Raw genomic sequence first — 21787 nt, forward strand, 5'->3', positions numbered from 1 at the left:
GAAAATTGGCTTTCTCTTGCATGTATTATTCAATCCTATTAGCGACATTCTTCCCCCTTCCTAAGATCTTGGAATTCTTCTGTGTTAGAATAGGACAGGCTATACTGTGGTAACAGTCAACTCCCAAAGCTTGTTGCTTACCCCGCAAGAGTCTATTTTTCACTCCAGTTACCTAATCTATGCAAGTCAATGAGTATATCTGCTTCTCATAGTCTCTCAGAGGTTCAGGCTAGTGGAGGCCCAGTCATCTCATTGCTTCGCATTTTGGAATATGAGGACTTTGTGGTTATCAAAGCAGAGCCAGAAAGTGCAGTGGAGCCTTGTGCCAGGAATTAGATGCTCCAGTAGATAACCAGGCTTCCCTGGTGGCGCAGTCGGTAAAGGGTTCGCCTGCAATGCGGGAGACCGGCATTCTATCCCTGTGTTGGGAAGATCCCCTGGAGGGGGAAATGGCAACCCACTCCAGTATTCTTGCTGGAAATATCCCATGGACAGAGAAGTCTGGGAGGCTACAGTCCATGGGGCTGTAAAAAGAGTAGGGCACAACTTAGCAAGTAAACAACAAACAGTTTTCTGTTCTAGCTCAGGCAGATAACCAATTCTAAGTGCCCTACAATTTCCCTGAAGGTCCATTGTCTTCTACCGCCAATGTAGGTAACTACTGTTCTTCCTGGGTTGCAAAAAAAAAAAAACACCAACCCTGATTTTGGCAACTTAAGCAAAGTATGTGGGGTCCTAAAGGAAGACTGAAGAACCATCCTGGGAATAAGAAGCTGGGTAGCGTGCCAGGCAGCAGGTCCCTTTCAACACTCTTGGCTGGACAGACAGTAAAGCCAGTCTGTGTTTTACTAGGCTCAAGAGTCAAAGTCCTGGGAAAGAGCGTGTGGTTGGCTGAGGGCAGCGACGGGCCCAGCCTTTGGCCGTGGCAGGCCTGAGAGGAGGGAGAAGCAGAAGGAGCCTCCACAGGTCTCTTTGGGTTTCCTGGTGTGAAGCAGGCACACGCATTCTACTGAGACGCCTTGTTTTGTGGGAAAATGGTCACCCAGGTGGAAATCACAGTGCTCTGGGGAAGTGGGAGTGAAGGCAGCCTGCCAGCGTCCACTACCGAGAGCAAAAACATGATCGTGTCAGTGGCATCAAAGCCCAAGAACACATGAGTCTGCTGAGCTGATATCTGCTGGTTTAATATTTTCTATTATCAGATTGATTCCTTCTTTTCCTCTGCAACAAATAGCCCTAAGGGTGCATATCTAAAAGAGTTATTTTGAGACTTCCCTGGCAGTCCAGTAGCTTGACTCTTTGCTTCCACTGCAGGGGGCACAGCTTCAATCTCTGGTCAGGGAACTAAGATCCTACATGCCACATGGCGCAGCCAAAATAAATCATTTTCCCCCTTGGGACAAATTGCCAGGTCTGGAATCATTGCATCAGAAGACATGAGTATTTATATGTTCTCATTTTTTTATTTTACTGAAGTGCCCATGGACTCTGAGAATATGCCCCTATTCATGGCAGATTAGCTTTCTAGTGACACAGTAACTGCCTGGTTGAAGGTCACCCTGCGGAAATCTCTCTGGGTCATGCCAGGGTCACCTGGGCTAGTGGGGAAAAAACATACTCTTTAGAGCTCTTCTCCTTCCTTCCACATTTTTTTATTATTTTTATAACCATTACTCTGGATAAAAGATACTGCAAGGCCACTGGCTTGGGTCATTTAACCCACATGTTATAGGAAATAGGGCAGCATTTGCCTGATGGTCCTGAGGGCAGTGGGAATGCCTGCTGATATTACATCAGCAAATGCAAGATGGTGTACCCAGCTCTCTTTTGTCCACACCAGGCCTCTCCAGAAGCTGGGGCAGGGGAAACAATGGTTACACAAGGGCAGGGCATGCCACCTGGAGAGGGTCCTGCCCATGTGCCTTGACCCAGCTCTCTGAGCCAGCCCACTTCTTCTAACTCCTTCCTCGAAGAGATAATTGTCCCAGATTTCTTCAGAGGATTTTCACTTACATGTGACAGAATTGGAAAATCCCTCTCCCTTCCCGGCCAACACACTAATTTCCAATTCCCCCACCCCAGCTTCACTGGGCACGTCCATTTCTCAGGCAGACCACCAGGCTGCCTGGGCCAAGCAGCAGGGTAGTTTTTTTTGTAATTAGCCATGGGTCAGCTCGAGCACGTTAGATTGTAAGCATCTTGAGATTGGAGACTGTCTGGCTTTAGTGTTCCTTGCAGGACTCTCCACAGGGCGTCGCCCACTCCAGTCTCTCAGTCATTCAGTTTCTCAGTCGTGTCCGGCTCATTGCAACTCCATAGACTGTGGCACCCCAAGCTTCCCTGTCCTTCACTGTCTCCCAGAGTCTGGCTCAAACTCACGTCCACTGAGTCAGTGATGCCATCCAATCATCTCATTCTCTGTCGTCCCTTCTCCTCCTGCCCTCAGTCTTTCCAATGAGGAAAGATGCTTTTTCCAAAAGCATCGGGGTCTTTTTCCAGCGAGTCGGCTCTTCACATCAGGTGGCCAAAGTAATGGAGCTTCAGCTTTAGCATCAGTCCTTGCAATGAATATTCAGGGTTGATTTCCTTTAGGACCAATTGGTTTGATCTCCTTGCAGTCCACGGGACTCTAAAGGGTCTTCTCCAGCACCACAGTTCAAATCAATATTTGCTGACTGAATATCCTTAGCTAAGTAGAGTTGTTCTAGAACTTCCTTGGGATTCCAAACTCTTCCAAGTTATGATGTCTAGGAGTGTTGGGAAAAGTGAGCTCTTCCTAGAAGCAATCAGGGAACCCTGGAGGGGTTCTGAAACCCAGGCTTAATGTTGTCGAGTGAAGAAGAGAGCCTGGTGCAGGAGCCGATGGGAAGGGCCTTCACACCATCTTGGGCGGGGGGGGGGGGGGGGGGGGCGGGGGGGGGGGGGGGGGCTGTATCTCAGCCCATGGTGCTTCAGCCCCAGGGCCTCTTTCAGTTTCCTGTGGCTAAAGTATTGGAGCTTCAGCTTCAGCATCAGTCCTTGCAATGAATATTCTGGGCTGATTTCCTATAGGACTGATTGGTTTGATCTCCTTGCAGTTCAAGGGACTCTCAAGGGTCTTCTTCAACACCACAGTTCAAATCAATATTTGCGACATTTGCTCCATCAGAGTTTTGGTCCCCGTGTCTTTCTTTCTTTCCTTCTTTTTTTTTTTTCTCTCTCTATCTATTTCTGGCTGATTCCCTGGAGCGCAGAAGCCGGCTGTGTAACCCAGGGAATATCAGCCTCTTTACTTCTTTCACTTTCTCATCGTCGACTCTGGACCACCAGGTTCTGATCCATTTAAGGACCAACAAGTGGCACCCAGAAACAGGGACTTGGTACACGTGGATTCGGACGGAGTGACCCCCAGGGCCTATTGAAGCCGATGGATCCAACAAACTTTTTCTTCAGAAAATTCGACCCAAGGGGGCCCCCGACATTCAAAATGGAGAAGAAACAACAAGAACCCCAGGAGGAAAAAATTCCAATATGGGCCATGGCGGCTCTAAAGATCTTCAGGAAGCACCGCCCTCGGTGACATCAACCCTATGATCTCCCCACTTGGGGACAAATAAGAACCCTCACTAATAAAGTTAAGAATCTGATTTCTCAACAGGGAATGCCTCAGAGTCCTGAAAACCTTCTTATCGCTATGCTCTGTTGGCCTGCATGACCCCGGCTCGAGCCAGGTTAACTAACTTACTTACCCAACCCCCCTTTATTACAGGTCATAATAAAGTGGGCGGAGAAAAGACCCATTGTATCAACCAATGACTCCACCCATATGCCCCCTCCCTGGAACCCTCACACCCTGGGGAAGAGGGAAAACTAATTAACATTTCTTTAGGCTATGAAGTCCTTCCATTGCCTGGGCCCAGGAAAATTACGCATAAACATCAGGTCGACAAACTTGGGCTTTCGTCTTGCCTCCAAAAGAAGACTTTCGGACATTGCTGCCCTTTCTCTGTCTGTGAACCATGTTTATACTACTGAAACTTTAGGGAAAGAGTTAGGGAAAGAACAAAAAACATTATATGTTATGCTGCTTAAGTGGCTTAAAAGGTTACTAACACTACATTGAAACATTACCATGACAAAGGACTTTTTGGCTGGCTTGACAGTGGAATGACACCCTCCTCCTCCTCGAATCATTCTCGATAAACAAACTGGGCCTGAACTATGAGACATATATAAAACATAAAAACTTGCTGCCAACACCAGAGAACTTGGGACTTGGACCGGACATTTCACAGGGACCAGTCGTGGTCACAGTAACTATTTGTTTCGCTATAATCAGTCATACAGGCCTGTGTCCCACTTTTGTTATAGCCATAAGAAATTTACAATTTAATAAGACTTTAGGTTCTGTAACTTGTATTAATTGCCAATTTTGTGTTACTCCTGTTCCTTTTAATCATAGTAGCTACAACTGGAAACAAATCAAGTTTCATTTCAATGATAATGCCTCTCTGAATATACAATTACTGCAAAAGAAAATCTTTAAAACTTTTTCTAAACGTCTGCCCTCTTCCACTAATTTGGAAACTTTAGCTGAACAAATTATCCAGGCTAGACCCACAAGGATGGTTTCAAAGTATTACCCATAGCATCGGGTCTAGAACTGTAACTTTGGTGATTGTCTTGATAATCGTATTTGTTGTTTATCATTGCCTTTCTATAAGGTTGGTTAACATTAACCAAACTCATTTGGTCAGGACCTTTTTTTTTTTTTTACAAATATAATAAAATAGGGGGAATTGTCAGGAAGCATTTAACAAGAGGCTTCCTGTGTGCTGTTTTGGATCTGTCAGGAACGCTCTGGCCCTTATTAATTCCTGAATATTCAGGAATTAAGAGGAGAGGCACACCTTTCCCAGGGCTGAGGAATCCAGGCATTTCTCCTTACGGTGATAAGTACCCTCTTCCTTCTTATGAACCATACGGTAAAAGGTGATTGTTTGCAACTCTCTCTTTGATAGGGATCATCTTATGTTTTGTAAGTCTGGAATTTTAATATTTATCTTTGTTGAGAATAACTACCTTGTAAGACAGTATATATGCCCACACCATGTTGATTAAAACACATTTGCTCCATCAAAAAACAAACAACAACAACAACAACAAAAAACAAATCAATATTTGCTGACCGAGTATCTTTCCCCGGGGACGCTTCTTCTCTCTGCAGGTCACACCCATTTCATGTCTACCCATTAACTCCTCATCCCGCAGTTGTCAGCCCAATTGTCAGTTCCTCGCTACCATCTCAGAATAGGCCAAGTTCCCCTGTTTAACACCTGTGCATCTCTTCCCCAGCACTTACCAGGATTTTCGTTAAGTATTTATATTTGTGTTTGTAGTTATTTGATCCGTGCTTTCTCTCTGACTGGAGACTGCTGCGCCATGAGGGCATGAATTGTACTTCTTGTGTTCACTGTTGTCTTCCTGTTTCTAGCATATTTCCCAGCATATAATGGAAGGACAGTTACTACTAGAGGCAGGAGTAACAATTTTTCTATACCACGTGGGTTTGCCAGCTGCAATCCTGGAAGATACAGAGTGTATTAGTCAGGGTTCTCTAGAGAAGCATAATCAACTAATAGAAGATAAGATATATCTATGTCTACATACAGGCTTCCCTGATGGCTCAGTAGTAAAGAATCTGCCTGTCAATGCAGGAGTCACTGGTTCCATCCCTGGGTCAGAAAGATCCCCTGGAGGACAAAATGGCAACCCACTCCAGTATTCTTGCCTGGAAAATCTCCATGGACAGAGGAGCCTTGAGGGCTACAGTCCATGGTTGCAGAGTCAAACAAGACTTAGCGACTAAACAACAAACATCTACGTATCAATAGATATCACTATATTAATATCAATGTATTAGTATAGATGGGCTTCTCCAGGGGTTCAGTGGTAAAGAATATGCCTGTAATGCAGGAAATGCAGAAGACATGGGTTTGATTTATGGGTTGGGAAGATTCCCCTGGAGGAGGGCATGGCAACCCAGTCCAGTATTCTTGCCTGGAGAATCCCATAGACAGAGGAGCCTGATGGGCTACAGTCCATAGAGTGGCAAAGAGTCAGACACAACTGAAGTGATGAGCACTGCATGGTATAGATACAGATATATATGGAGAAAGGAGAGGGAGAGGAAGACACACTGATTGATTGTGATTTACTACAGGAATTGGCTCATGCAGTAATTATGGAGGTCAAGAAATCTCACAATCTGCCATTTGCAGGCTGAAGATCCAGGATAGCCTTGGTGTGAACCCCAGTCCAAGTGTGAAGACAGAGAACAAGGAGCGTCAGTGTCCGAGGGCCGAGGAGGATGGAGGTCCCCGCTCGAGAAGGAAGAGAGGGTATTTAGCCTTCCTCTGACTTTTGGGTTCAGTCCCTCAGTGGGTTGGATGATGCCCACCTGTATTGGTGACAGCCATCTTTCACTCAGTCCACTGATTCAAATGTAATGCCACACCCAGAAGTAATGTTTACCAGCTCTCTGGGAAGCCCTTAGCCCAGTCAAATTGACACACAGGATAACCATCACACAGAGATCCTGGCTTGACTCTCAGTAGAGCTTGTGCAATGTGCTGCTCTCAGAATAGAATTTCTCAAATTGCATTACCCACATTGCTAGTTCATAAACTCTCAACAGGGTTCCGTGAAGAAAAAGTTCTTTTAAAAATACAGATGAAATGACAATTTCAAGCACATTTGGATAGCTCTTATTCTGTGATAACTTCTCTTTAAGAAAACATACGCTCCAAACCGCTAACATTGGTTACGTGTGGGAAGGGGGTCTTTCACTTTTCCTGCATTATGCTTTATTGTTTCTTTCTTTTTTTTTTTTGTGGGGAATGCACATTACAAAATTTACCATTTTAGCCATTTTTAAGTGTACAGTTCAGGGTACATGTCAATAGATTAAGCATTTTCATATTATTGGGCAATAATTTCCATTATATTTTGTAGATTACTAGTTCACAAAATTCATTGTGTACTATCCTCATATCTTGGTGAATTAACCCATCCCCACCTCAGAGGGAGGCCTCTGGGTTGTCTGAAGCTACTTGGAATCACTCCCACATTTGCCCCAGTGTTGAAGGACAGGCCTCCAGGTTTGCTTTTTCTAAATATTCATTTATTTTTTGGCTTCCTCAGGGCTTAGCTGTGGCACGCAGGATCTTCGTTATGTCCTGTGGGGTCTTTCGTTGTGTACAGACTCTCCAGTTGTGGTGCGCGGGCTCAATAGCTGTGGCGCATGCGCCTAGTTGTGCCATGCCACACCCCCCCTCCCCCCACTTTTGCCTGGACATGTTGGGATCCCAGTTCCCTTACCCGGGATCGAACCCTTGTTCCTTGCACGGGAAGGCAGACTCTTAACCCCTGGACCACCAGCAAGCCGCTTGGCCTACGGGTTTAAGTGAGTGAGGCTTCACAGGCTGCTAAACTCGTTCGATGTCCAGATTGAAGTAGTTAGGATAGGCAGCATCTTTCCAGCACTGGAAGGGATACTATTTTATAGCTAAGTCTGGAAACTTTGAGGCCATTTGGTTCTCATGAAGGAAGCTTTCTGGAGACTGAAGGTAACACCAAGAAGGGGGAAGAGCTGAGAGAATCATACAGAAATAAAGTTGGAGTGGTGACAACTTCAGAAGCCTATACCCCACTTCTCCAGGCAGGTTTTCAGTGTTATGATCCAATAATTTCTTGTTTAAGTTATTTTGGCATTTTCCCTCATTAATACTTGTGAGAGAAACCAACGTAATACAGCTTGGAAGATACTCAAAGATTAATATTCTGTTTCTTCTCATCTTATCATTTATGTTTTGCCATAGCTATAATTTGTGTACCTCACTGACAAAAGCGTCAGCCTGAGCCAGAGGCTCCTAGGTTCCTGCTCAAAATTGATTGTCTCTTTGTAAGAAAATTCAGATTTCATTTAGGGTGGTGGTGTACCTGGACAAAAGACCACACTTTCCATTTTCCCTTGTAGGGAAGTGTGGTCATGTGACTTAAGTTCTGGCCAGTGAGATAAAAAGCAAAATGTTGTCTAAGACCTGCAGGAAGACTGAAAAAAGAGGCTGATTCAGCTGGGGGAGGGGGACGCGCTTTATCTTTTCCCTTCCTCCTTCACAACAGGAACTCCAGGACTGGGGACTATGGAATCAGGTTAGATTATTTACTTGTGGATGAGTTCAGTTCAGTCGCTCAGTCGTGTCCGACTCTTTGCGACCCCATGAATTGCAGCATGCCAGGCCTCCCTGTCCATCACCAGCTCCCAAAGTTTACTCAAACTCATGTCCATTGAGTCGGTGATGCCATCCAGCCATCTCACCCTCTGTTGTCCTCTTCTCCTCCTGCCCCCAATCCCTCCCAGCATTAGGATCTTTTCCAATGAGTCAACTCTTTACATGAGGTGGCCGAAGTACTAGAGTTTCAGCTTTAGCATCAGTCCTTCCAATGAACATCCAGGACTGATCTCCTTTAGGATGGACTGGTTGGATCTCCTTGCAGTCCAGAGAGACATAAATTTCTTATTATTTAAATCACTGTTACTTCGGATTTTCTGTTATAATGTATCTGAACCTACCTGACTCACTACTTGAAACATATTCAAAGATTAAGGAGAACCCATATTTGACTTTACAGGTACAGCTTTGTGACTCATCAGGGAGACACTACTGTATGTAGCGGAACTTACGGAACCTACATAAAAGGAAGGTTTCGAGGAACCTACATAAAGGGAAAGTTTCATCTGAATTAACCTCTGTTTTATCTACACAAAGGAACCTGACCAACTTTCATTGATTCAAATCCTTAACTCAGGACTTCCCTGGTGGTCCAGTGGTTAGACTCCAATACGAGAGGCTAGATCTATCTATCTGGATCTATCTAACCAGAGGCTAGATCCCACATGCTGCAATTGAGTTCAAATGCCGCGACTAAAGATCCTGCATGCAGCAACTAAGACCCAGTGCAGTTAGATGAATAAATAAATGAAGACCTCCCTGGAGGCCCAGTGGCTAAGACTCTTTGCTCCCATTGTAGGGGGCCTCGGTTCGATCCCTGGTAAGGGAACTAGATCCCAAACAGCACAACTAAAGATCCCACATGTTACAATTTAGACCTAGCATTGTCAAAATAAATAAAGTTTTAAAAAATTAAAAAAAAATAGAATTCTTAATTCTTCCAGGCACTGAGTGAAGCATAAAAATGCTCACCTGATATATGTACTTGAGTATCTCTCAGGCGCCTAATGAGTCTGAAGTTGAAACATTTTGCCCATCCCAGTTACTACCACCACATGAACTCCTATCTCTGGTTGCCTTTGCAGTCGATGTTCAGTAGTGCTCATGGCCGTCCACCTAACTTATCATGCCAGGAGCCTGGGGCCTTCTTTGTCACTTTCTTCCTCATTTCTATATCCGGGCTGCTGTCGAGTCCCAGTGTGGTGTGTGCGAAGCCGCTTCAGTCGTGTCTGACTCTTTGCAAGGACTCTAGCCCGCCAGGCTCCCCTGTCCATGGGATTCTCCAGGCAAGAATACTGGAGTGGGGTGCCATGCCCTGCCCCAGGGGATCTTCCTGACCCTGAGTCTCTCTGTCTGCTGCATTGGCAGGCAGGTCTTTACCACAAGTGCCACCTGGGAAGCCCTATCAGGTCTCAGAATCTCCCTCTAAAATACATTTTGATCTACGACTCTGTCTCCACCGCCACTTGGGGGCAGCTCTACCGTTTCTTGCCCAGACAACTCCAAAAGCCTTCCCTCTGGATTCCCACTCCCCACGCAGCACCTGGAGAGGAGACCCAAACCAGGGCACTTTACCACCACGCTGAAAACGCTTCACAGGCGCCCCCCAGCAGGAGGGTGCAATCCCGAATCCCACCGGTGATGAAAACAACCAGTACACGATCTACAGTAGGGAAAGAAGAGTTTTATTTCAGCCAAACTGAGGACTATAGCCCAGAAGACAGCATCTCGGATAGCTCTGGGGAACCGCTCCAAAGAAGCATGATGTTCAGCACCCTTTTATGTCTTGTCAGAACAAAGAACATCAAATAAGTCAGGGATATATTCTTTCAAGGTCTCAAGGAAAATGAAACAAACCAGATCAGCAAGAACTCAGTGAGTCAGTACAGCCTTGGCCTGGGAAGGGAGTCTTATCACTGAAGGAGTACCAGCGCTGGCGTCCCAGGAAGGGAGGCGTTGAAGCTTGATATATATATATATATATATATATATTTTTTTTTGCTGTGCCGCCCAGGCATGTTGGATCTTAAGTTTGTCGACCAGGAATCATCCCCTGCATCCTTGAGTTGGAAGAACAGTCTTAACCACTGGACCGCCAGAGGAGTCTCCTGAATCTTTATTTTTAACGTGGATATTCTTCACTTCTGGTTAATGCACCCTTGTCTTTAAAAATTCAAGCAGATGTAAAATGTATGTTTCATAGGCCACAAGCAGGCTGTTTTAGCATAAAATTTGAGTTAATTCATGTAAAAGCCAGTATGACTTCCCCATACCTCAGTATGTGGAAATTTCATCACTGTATATGGCCTATGAGACTTTGCCAGGTCTGACCCCCTGCTGACCCCCCAGCACCCAGCATTGTCTTGAGCTAGTTTCTCTCACTTACTGGGCTTGATGCTTGATCTCTTTCAGTCTCCAGAATGTACCAGACTCCCATCCCAGGGGCTTGCACAGGTTGCTTTCCTGCGTGGATTCCTCTGCTCCCGTCCGCTATTTTATGGCCAACCCCTCCTGATTGTTCTCTTCACTGTTTAATGACTCTTCAATAAGACCTTGACTCCCGATTTATATCCGGACACTTCATACTGAATAATATTACACGTGGTGTTCTGTGGCTGGCTTCTTTCACTTAGCATAGTGTTTTCAAGACTCATCCTGTTGTAGCATGCCTCAGTACTTCACTCCTTTTTATCGTAGATGAATTATTCCGTTGTATGTGCATGCGTGCTAAGTTGCTTCAGTCGTGTCTGACTCTTTACAACCCCATGGACCTGCCAGGCTCCTCTGTTCATGGGCTTCTCCATCAACAATACTGGAGTGGATCTTCCCAACCTAGGGATCGAACCTGTGTCTCTTGGCCTCCTGCATTGGGAAGAGAGTTCTTTTCCACTAGCACCACCTGGAAAGCCCATTTCATTGCATGTCAAAGTGTATGTGAAAGTGTTAACCATTTGGTCCAACTCTTTGCGATGCTATGGACTGCAGCCCACCAGGCTCCTCTGTCCATGGAATTTTCCAGCCAAGTATACTGGAGTGGGTAGCTATTCCCTTCTCCAGGGAATCTTCCCCACCCAGGGATGGAACCCAGGTCTCCTGCCTTGCAGGCAGATTCTTTACCATCTGAACCACCAGGGAAGTCCATTCCATTGTATAGATACAGATTTTGTTTATCCACTCGTCAGCTGGTGGACATTTGGGCTGAGCCCACTTTTTGCCTATTATGAACACTGTTACCAAGAACAAGCATTTGCGTGGACATATGTTTTCATTTCTGTTGGTTATATGCTGAGGGAGTGGAGTTGCTGACTCAAATGTTAACTGGGAGGTGTCAGCAGCCCCTTTTTATGAGGAAAGATTTAGGATTTTGTCTAGAGGCTCGGGTGCCTGTCACTGTTTGGCTGTTTGGTTAACAGCCAACTGTTTACATCCCTCCTATTCTTGTCTTTCCCTGTTTTATTTGCCTCTCTTCTTTTCTGTAGATTCCAGCTCCTCTGCTGATTGTAGCCAGCGCCAGGCTTTTCAAGGGGTAAAAGTTACTTGTAAAATATTTTGAACTCTCTGGAGGATGGACATTAAAGTAATAATGTTTATCTGTTTAATCTGTGGGCTAGCCACTTGCAGGCTGTTTTGTAACAAAAAGAGCTTATTGAGTAGGAGGCTTTTTAAACTAGTTCCTGAGAGTAACACTCCTACAGCAAACTGCTCAGTCTCAATTACCCAGCTAGCAATCTGTACCTTTTAAAGAACCACTTTGAAGTCTCTTGGTGATATTAACATCACAAGTGAACCTATATATGTAAACATATGTTGTTCCTGAGCTTGTAAAAATGTATACAGAGTTCCTGGTGTGTGCCTGGCAGATAATAATTGCTTAATAAACTGCTGTTGCTGTTGTTTAGTCCTTAAGTTGTGTCCGACTCTTGGCGACCTGCCAGGCTCCTCTGTCTATGGGATTTTCCAGGCAAGAATACTGGAGCAGGTTGCCATTTCCTTCTTCAGGGGCTCTCCCCCACCCAGGGATCGAACCTGGGTTTCCTGCATTGCAGGCGGATTCTGTACCAACTGAGCTACCAGGGAAGGTGAAAGTGAAGCCGCTCAGTCGTGTCCGACTCTTTGCGACCCCATGGACTGTAGTCAACCAGGCTTCTCAGTCCATGGGATTTTCCAGGCAAGAATACTGGAGTGGGTTGCCATTCCCTTCTCCAGGGGATCTTCCCGACCCAGGAATCGAACCCGGGTCTCCCGCATTATAGGCAGACGCCTTACCCTCTGAGCCACCAGGGAAGCCCCTAATAAACTGTTAGCTGTTATTATTAAAAGTTACTCTAATGAACAATCGGTTTCTTTGAGGTAAGGATTTCAATCATTCAGAATGTCTTACATTTTGAGGACACATTGAAAAGTACCCCCTTTCAGGGTGCACTGACAAATTCTTATTTGATCGTCACGCCCACCTGGTGAAAACCACTGAGAACCTGGCAATTGTTCTCAGGTGCTCCTTTTTTGGCATAATAAATATCGACTCAACCTACCCTGGCATATTTAATCTGCTGATTACAGCAGAAACGACTCTGCCGCGATCTGACACCCTCTCCCCTACACCAAGTCGTTCGGTGTGATTACACAGAAGAGATTAAGAGCAGCTGCCCGCCCCGCAAGCAAATGCTCCTTGTCCTTAAAAAGCTTTCAATCTAAGGTGGAGATTTACAGGCATTTTACTTTAGACTAGGGCCGAGAATGGGGGAAAAAAAAAGAGCCCTGAGTGTGCGTCCATTCACACTTCAGGGTCCGCCCCGGGAGGATGAAACCTAGGAGTCAAACCGTCTACCCCAGCAAGCCAGACCTCAGAGTCAAGCCGCCCGGCTGCGAAGTATTACAGATGCTCTGAAGACGCCCCTTCCTGGTCCGGGTCTAGTTCCCCCGCATCGGGCAGCCGACAATGAGTCACTCCGAAGAGGAGAGCCAAGAAAAGGGGAGGCGCTCGAGCCTGGGGCTGGAGGTGAGCCGCAGGGCGAAATTATACACCAAGGAAGCCTCGGAAGGAAGAGGAGGGGCCACTGCGCGTGGGGAAGAGAAGGAAAAGAAGGAAGAGACGTTCGGGGAAGGCAGGGAGAGGAGGAGGGAGGAAGGCGGAGGAACAAGAAAGGGGCGCGCGCGGGGCGGGGCGGGGCGGGCCCGCGCCTCCGGGAGGGCGTGCGGCGCGGGCCGGGCGGGGCGGGGCCGCGGCGCCCGAGCTTCGGCGGGGGCTGCCGGGATCCCGGCGCCGCGCTCTCGCTCGCCGCCGCCGTGCTGCTGCGTGCGGCCCGGCTCCCCTCCGCGGGGCATGTCCGCGCTGCTCTCGCCGCACGCCCGGGGCTCCTAGCTTCTCCGGCGCTTGCTGCGCTCGCGGCCCCTCACCTCGCCCCGGCGCCCGGCTCGGGCTGTGCGCGCGGACCGCCGCCGTCATGGGGCTGCAGCCCCTGGAGTTCAGCGACTGCTACCTCGACAGCCCGTGGTTCCGGGAGAGGATCCGTGCCCACGAAGCGGAGCTGGAGAGGACCAACAAGTTCATCAAAGAGCTCATCAAGGACGGCAAGAACCTCATCGCCGCGACCAAAAGTAAGCGGGGCCCCGGGGCGCGGCCAGCAGGAGCCTCTGCCCGAGGGACACCGACCGTCCCGTGCCTGGGGCGGGCAGCCGGAGGATCAGGGGATTCATCCGGCACCTCGAGGCCCTGGGTCGTTCCTCCTCGGCTCCCCGGGCAGCCGGGGGCGAGTCCCTTTCCCGCCCCTGCCCCTGCGCGGCTGCCCGAGCCGGGAGCCATGCGCGTAAGCTTGCCGCCCGCCAGACCCGCCGCTCCGGCCGGGCGCCCTCGTGCCTGCGTTCTCCGCCGGACCCGCCGGCGGGCAGGTTCTCTGGCTCCCTAGAGCTGCTCTGTCTCTTCTGAAACAGACATCAATTTCACGGGTCTTGTCTCGTGATCCTTTAGAAGAACTTGCCTGAGGATTCTTTGCAAACCTGCTGAGTTGGTCAGAAGTCCCTTAAGCCGTACCCTTTCTGTGTCTTTTTCGGATCCCCTGCGACAGTCTCGTCCCAGGCGCTTACTGTGCTAAACCCAAAAGTCCTCCTGGCGTTGTGCAAATTCCTTCCCTCCTGCGCCGAGGAGGGTTCAAAGATTGGGGCTTGTGAGGCTGAGCAGACAGCCTGCCCTCTAGCCCCAGCGAGCCCTGCCTGCAAATAGGGAATTCCACCTCGGCCAAGCTTGATGCCTTCCAACCCTGTTCGTCTCCATCTTTTGAGCAACTCAGAAGTGGCCACAGGAAAATAAGAGATGTATCCGCATGTAGCGTCTGAAAAGAGTCTGTCTAGGAGGGAGGTGGCCTGAAATGCATGCTGAAACACTGAGTTGGTGATGCAGCTGGAAATAGAAAAAAGTTAGCTTGAGTGAGGGGCCCGGCAGCCTGAGCACACATGTGACCTATACCCCAGATGCCAGCTGAGTGTTCGCTTCTCCCTCTTAAAAAGACATGCCCATGCAGCAGACTGGGAAAAATACCCCATGTCATCGCGCCCCCACAACCCCCCACCATTCCCCATTTTGCATTAAGGAAGATGGAAACACACTGACTGAATTGTCTCAGGTACCCAGCCCAGAGCCTGGAACAGTGCAAATTCAATGAATGAATGAGTTGAAAGAAATATGATTTCATGGGAAGAATTCAGTGAGTGAGCCATCTCTAATTTTGGAAGCAAGTCACTCAACTTCTCTGGGTGATGACCAGGGTTCATTTCGGTTCTGTGACCTCTGTGGTGTTGCAAAATGAGGTTTGGGAATCACTTTGGGACATGTGGCTGGTGGGCTATTGGGTTGGTGGCTCTCCAGTGTCTTGGCATTGAGTGTGTATGAGTTGGGATGGAGGTGGGGAGGGACTGTAAATATGTAGGTGTAAATGGAGAGAGGAGGAGGCGAAAAGGACGTGAGGGGTGTGTGTGTGTGTGTCTGTGTGCGTGCGCGTGCGTGTGCAGTGGACATGAGGAAAAGGACTCTTTGCTTTTGTAGCTTGGTCTTAACTAGTGTCGCTGGCTGGGGGAGTGTCATTTCTCACTGGCTCTAGCAGCTCCCTCTGGCTGGAGGAGTATGAGGAGGGAGGCTTTGGCGTGGAGAGAGGCAGATGGCAAAGCCAGTTTGGCCACTGGTAGAAAGCTATTTATGTGACTGCATATTCGCTCTTCTGCCAACAGGACACACGCCTGTGTTCCAGAAGCAGCCAGTGCATCTGGGGGCCCAGCTGTCAGCCCTCCTCTCCAGAATGTAGACTTTTTGGCATTTGCGAATTGACTCCCTACTCCTTTTGATTCTTGTCCTTTACTGTAAGAAACATAACTTATGCTCATGCTCTAGAGATCAACCAAAATTTCTTTTTTTTCTCCTTCTGTGTAATTAAACCCTTTTCCAGAGAAGGACAGAAACACAGCTTTAGCTCGCATGCGTTTGGCAAGCTAGGAAGGATCTGGCCTTTGCCCAGTTTGCTTCATAAAGTTCACCTGGAGTTCATATCAAGACTAAGATCGCAGGATGTAAGTTAGGACACCTGAGTGTAATTCGCTTCACTGTTAGGGCCTGGCTGCAGGAAAATTAGGCAGGTCACTTTTGTGTTCTGTTTCTCTTGCTCTACATCTTAGAGGCATCAGTAAGATTCTGCAGTGTTCAGCAGTGACTTGATTGGGTAATTAGAAATTATGGTCGAGGTCAATCATTGGCTTAATCAGTTGAGCTTTTCTCGAACATCTGAGAGTCAAGAGGTCGAGGAGAGACCTGACACAGTGAGGAGCTACGGAAAGGGGAACAGCTCAGACTTATTGTGTTTTCTGACATTTTAAGCTTTGTTTTGCAAAAATGGCATTTTGTACATTTTCAGATTTGTGCATTTAAGGGGTTTCTGCTTTTAATTGCCCTGTGTGTTGCCTCCTGCATTCACTGAATACTTGTTTGGTTTATGTAACTTTGTTTTTGCTTTTTTTTTTTTTAATGTCTTGGTCATTTGTGACTGCGTCATCTCTGAAAATTATGAAAACACCCCTATTACCAATACATTTCCAAATACAGTAACTGACGACCAAATTGTTACTTCTGTGAAGAATGTATTGAGGCTTTGAATAATCCACAGATTATTAAAGACGTTGGAGATGAGTTCTGTAGGGCCTGAAATTTTACTCCTGAGTTCAGTTATGTAGCCAATCAACAAATACTTCGCATCTGCAGTTTAATATTGGGCTTGAGACACAAAGAGGAAACAACATGGCGGCCCTTGTCCTTGAGGTTACTGTCCTGTGGTTAAATTCACTTCAGTCTAGGAAGCACATCTGAACGCCTGTACGCATAGTGCTTAGTTCTTGAAGAAACAAAGGCTGCACAGACACACAGGTTAAAAGATTCAGAAGATTTAGGTGACAGGTTTTCTCACTTGGACAGAAACAAGAGCATGTTGCAAGTTAGAGTGGAAGTTTGGGAACTCTTTGGTGTTTCGAGGAAGGAGTAGAACCTGGTCAGATTGGAAACAGCTGGGAAGAAGCCAGACCGCTGTGTCTGAGTAGGACCAGTTTGGCCGGAATGGCGATTTCATTCGAGGGAGTAGAGTGAGATTGGTGGAAGGGTCAGTTTCAGATGATTGAAGCCGTAGAAGTGGGCTTGGAATGTGGGCTTTATCCTGTGGCGAATCACTGAGGGTTTTGCAGCAGAAGCCTGACATAATGGGAAAGAGCTGCTTTAGAGGGATGGTTTGGTATCTGTCTACGTATGGGGGGTAATTTTGGAGATAGCAGTGGGGGTGGGGAGGAGCAGAAGAGAGTCTGGGATCATTGATTTATGTGATGTATTGGGAGATCTTTCATTGAGTTCAATGGACTCTTTGTTTAGATGGCTTTTTTAGCCCTTTTCCTTTCACTCCTTTCTAGAATAATCAGTGTCTTCTTTCAATACAGTTGAAACTTTTGTAAGCCTTTCCTGTGATGTCTATGTAGTTTCAGATGCTTATGTTTCCTAGCGATGTGTATTTACCAGAAATGGCAATAAGCCTTGTATGCTTTTGCCATAAAGTTTATAATTAGGCATTCTTGAGAGAATATGTTCTGTGCTAGAGGAAGCCATGTATGTTTTCAACAGATAGTCCTTACAGTTCTTAAGCACTTATATAGCTGAGTAGAAGGCACTTAGGAAACTCAGATTGTCTGGGCGGGGTGTGTGTGTGTGTGTGTAACCTGGAGGGGCCCTCATTAGCCTTCTCTCATCACAGACCTGGGGAATCGTGTTACTGGTGGCCAGAACTAGAACTCGAGTCTTTCAACTCTTGGTTTTGGTACTACTTTTAGGCCTGATATTTTAATGATTTTTACTTTGGTTTTCTTAGGAACATAAGAATTCTCCTTTGCTATCTTCGTGTTTCTTGTTCCAGAGGCACGGTTCACGTGGTAATTCCTTTTGGGAAAGTTTCTCAGCTTGCTATTGCATGGAAGCATAGGGAGATTTGGAGGACTTAAAAGAATTTCATTTAGTAAACTTGAGCCTTAGTCTCATTTGTAGAACGGGGCTGTTGCCTATAGCCTTGAGCTTGAACCACATGTGCAAAAGCGTTTGAAAACACAAGGGTGAAGCGGTTGTGTAGGTGCTATTGTTTGCCCAGTTAACGTTTTTTTCCTCTGACAATCCAAATTTTGTTCAGATGTCTATGCTGTTTCCCAGATGACTTATAGAAAGGTGATTAGGGATAATTCTGGTTAGCCTGACTCAGTGGTTCTCAATCCTAATCCTGGTTGACCATTAGGATCACCTAGGGAACAGTCAGGGTTGAGAAATGCTGAACTCTTAACACCTCAGCATAGTACACCTGTTTTCTGGGCTGGTAATTAGATGAATGCGTGATTGGTATCTCACTTCTGACCAGGGAGACCTGATAGGAAGTCTGCTGCAGACACTGGAAAAGGTTTTCTTTTTTGAGAGAGGAGACGCATATGAAGGGTTCTCGCCCTCTGTGATGTCTGTCTGTATTGCCTGCAGCTGTCCCTGCAGTCTTGGGAGGGCGAGTAAAACCAGGATAAGGACCACTGGGGAAGAGTGGTCACTGAGTCTGCAGTTCTGATGCTGTGATGAGAGCCACACATGGTTCTGTGCCTGACGCCTACCTCTGGCTCCCTGTCTGTTTAGTCGATAAGTCGTGTCCGACTCTTGCGACCCCCTGGACTGTAGGCCGCCAGGCTCCTCTGTCCCTGAGATTCTCCAGGCAAGAATACTGGAGTGGGTTGCCATTTCCTTCTCCCGGGATCTTCCTGACCCAGGGATCGAATCTGGGTCTCTTGCACTGCAGGCAGAGTCTTTACTGACTAAGCTACAAGGGAAGCCCAACAAAATGACAAGCCAGCTTCAGTTGGATTTTCTGCGACTTAACACTCTAACTTTTTTGTTTTTTGGGTTTTTTTGGCCGCTCCTCATGGCTTGTGGGCTTCCGTAGTAGCTCAACTGGTAAAGAATCTGCCTGCAATGCAGGAGATCTCAGTTCGATTCCTGGGTCGGGAAGATCCTCTGGAGGAGGGCATGGCAGCCCAGTCCAGTGTTCTTGCTTGGAGACTCCCTATGGACCGAGGAGCCTGGCGGGCTACAGTCCACGGGGTCGCAGAGATCAGATACGACTGAGTGACTAAGCACAGCAGAGTACATGTCTTGCAGGATTTTAGTTCCCCAACCAGGGATTGAACCTGGATCCTAACTAAGCATTGAAAGCATGGACTCCTAACTGCTGGACCACCAGGGAATTTCCAACATCCTGATTTTGATGAAGTGGGATAACTAAATTTTGGGCTGATGCTCTGATTAAGTGGAATTTAGAGAGGCCTGGAAGTAAAATGCTGTTTAAAAAGTTAATAAATTAAATATAATTTTACCCTGAACAGAGGATACTCATCTGTGTTCTTTGTCCCAAAGGAACTACTGTGGATCCCCTACAGTTCAGGGCATCACTTGGGGGTAAGTCTTAAACTCTCACTTGGGGTTTTACTAGTGGACTGGTCTCTAGTGCTAGGGTACACTTGCCATGAAAAGAATTCCTATCGGTCTTGATCTGGAATGTGGACCCAAACAGGCTTTAAAGGCAAGGCTTTCAATGTTTTGCTCACTGCAGAGGTGGTCCTTGTCTCCATTTAGAGTGGTGGTTTGGTGGTTTAGTCGCTAAGTCGTGTCTGACTCTTGTGGCCCCGTGGACTGCAGCCCACCAGGCTCTTCTGTCCATGGGATTTTCCAGGCAAGGATACTGGAATGGGTTGCCATTTCATTCTCCAAGGGATCTTCCTGATCCAGGAATAGAACCCAGGTCTCCTGCATCGCAGGCAGATTCTTTACTGACTGAGCTATTTAGAGCAGTTCATATTAATACTTAGCGCCCTCCACCAGCCCTGTTTGTGTGGAACATCTGCCTGGTCAGTGAGTCATCTGCTGCTCTGGGTCTTCCTGCCAAACTGCTTTTTCCCTGCCCTCCCATTTGCTGCTTTCTACTGAGCTTCCTTTGACCACCTCCTCTTCACTGTCTTTTGGGGGGACTTCCGGAAGAGGGAGAAGGCTGAGGAGGACGTTCTTGTGTGTTAATTTTTACCATGGCTGATGAGAGAGTATAGTATAGGAGATTAAGAGCATGGCTAAGGCGCTGCCACTCATTCACCCTGTAGTCCTGTTGGTTGGCTTTTCTGTCTGTGTTGTCATCCATAAAATGGAGATGCTGAGACGTCCCCGGCAGTCCGGTGGTTAAGACTCCCTGCTTACACTGCAGGGGGCACGGGTTCAACCCCTGGTCAGCGCACTAAGATCCCACATGCCGCAGGTCGTGGTCAGAAAGTGAAAAGAACATGAAGAGTGTTTCACACAAGCACTCAAACATGAACAGTTATGATGTATTGTCTCATTTGCAGGTTTTAGTACGCAGGCTGTTTTCTTGCCCCCCAGAATGGCTGCTCTGGCCCAGAGATGAGCGTCCAATCTTTAGTGCCCATTATCCCTAAGAACATATTCGTCCAAATCGTTGTGAGCAGTGACCAAGAAGAAAGACTACGTGGTCAAAGGCTGGTAAGGCTTCCAAAGTTTGAATGGCGCTCAGGATGCTAAGAAATCTGGCAGGTTGTGAGTGGATGAATCAAAGCTAAGTAGTGTCTTGGGAGAGTATGTCCCAGAATGTGTTTCTGTTTCCCAGAGGCCTGAGGGTGATGTGGAAGGTGTCACTAAGAATGTTGGCAATCTCACCTAGTTGTCTGCAACTAAAGCTCAGGCAGGCAGCCCCAGGCCTGCCATCCAGGGGATTGATAAGACAGAGCCCAAGGGGGCAAGAAGAGCTCTGCTTCAGAAGATAGGATAACATCGTCAGAGGTCGGAGCCTGCAGATCCTTGAAAATCACAATGATGTCTTCAGAGGATATTCATCTTAGTGTCTAACGTGCAGGAGACCCTAACAATTTAGTGGACAGTGTTTGTGTTTGCTGTGGGAAATCCACCAGGATTATACAGGGCGGCCAGAGACAGTCTGGAGGAGTTGTTACATAACCTATTTTCTGCCAAACGATACTCCAAGTCCCCTGGACAGATTTCCAAAGCTGTTTTGAATTCTGACTCCAATAGCTATTTATCACCTTTTGATTTTGTTTATGTTTTTGGGGGAGAGGTTGAGAGGCAAGAATTATGAAGGAGATACAAGTACTGTGTGGTCCTCTAGGTAAGTTACGCTGACATGATTGCTGACTGTGTGTGGTCATGAATAGGTCCAAGTGTTTACCTCTGACTGAGGGGCTTCCCTGGTGGCTCAGAGGGCAAAGACTCTGCCTGCAGTGCAGGAGACCCGGGTTCAGTCCCTAGGTCAGGAAGATTCCCCTGGAGAAGGGAATGGCTACCCACTCCAGTATTCTTGCCTGGAGAATTCCATGGATAGAGGAGCGTGGTGGGCTACACAGTCCGTAGGGTCACAAAGAGTCAGACATGATTGACTGACTAACACTGTCACTTTCCGTCTGACCATAGTTAATATGGTGTCTGTTGTCACTTTTTAAAAGTTTAATGTTAGAAGTGTAGCTATGAATGCACTGCTTTCTGGGATTCAGTATTACCTTGTATTGCCTTTGGTTTTTCTACAACTTGTTTAGAGAAAACTTGTCAAGTTGGCTTTCTTCTGGACTGTAGGAGAGTGTTTAGGTATTTGTAGATTATGATTCTGATTGACTATCTTGGATGTTTTTTGCTTGGTTCCTTTTTTTTTTTTTTTTTCAGATTATTTATTTTTGACTGTGCTGGGTCTTCGTTTCTGCACAGTTTCTCTCTTGCGACGCGTGGCTTCTCTTATTGTGGAGCACAGATTCCAGGCGTGCCAGCCTCAGCAGTTTGGTTACTAGGTTACTTTAATGGAATTACATATCAGAGACTAATAGGCAGTTTCCAACTTCAATCAAAAACTGTTATTTAAAATGAGTGTCATTTAAATGATTTTAACCATAGTAGCTAACCTTTATGA

General features: G+C 47.0%; 1 protein-coding gene across 3 annotated transcripts in view; it reads left to right on the plus strand.

The window, feature by feature from the left end:
* The first annotated feature begins 13598 nt into the window (after positions 1-13598).
* The window catches only part of ARHGAP10 (Rho GTPase activating protein 10), a 368778-nt gene continuing 360589 nt past the window's right edge, over positions 13599-21787 (plus strand). For 2 of the 3 annotated variants that reach the window (XR_009692905.1, XM_061142466.1), the window contains exon 1: positions 13599-13871. Coding sequence is in view for 1 of the 3 variants with exons in the window: in XM_061142466.1 (XP_060998449.1) it covers positions 13718-13871 (154 nt within the window). In the remaining 2 variants the exon portion in view is untranslated. Of the gene's footprint in view, positions 13872-20242; positions 20359-21787 lie in introns of those variants that run through there. The other variant, XM_061142467.1, reaches the window with a different exon arrangement.

This window comes from Dama dama, chromosome 5, assembly GCF_033118175.1.
Source record: "Dama dama isolate Ldn47 chromosome 5, ASM3311817v1, whole genome shotgun sequence".
Classification (NCBI taxonomy): Eukaryota; Metazoa; Chordata; class Mammalia; order Artiodactyla; family Cervidae; genus Dama; species Dama dama.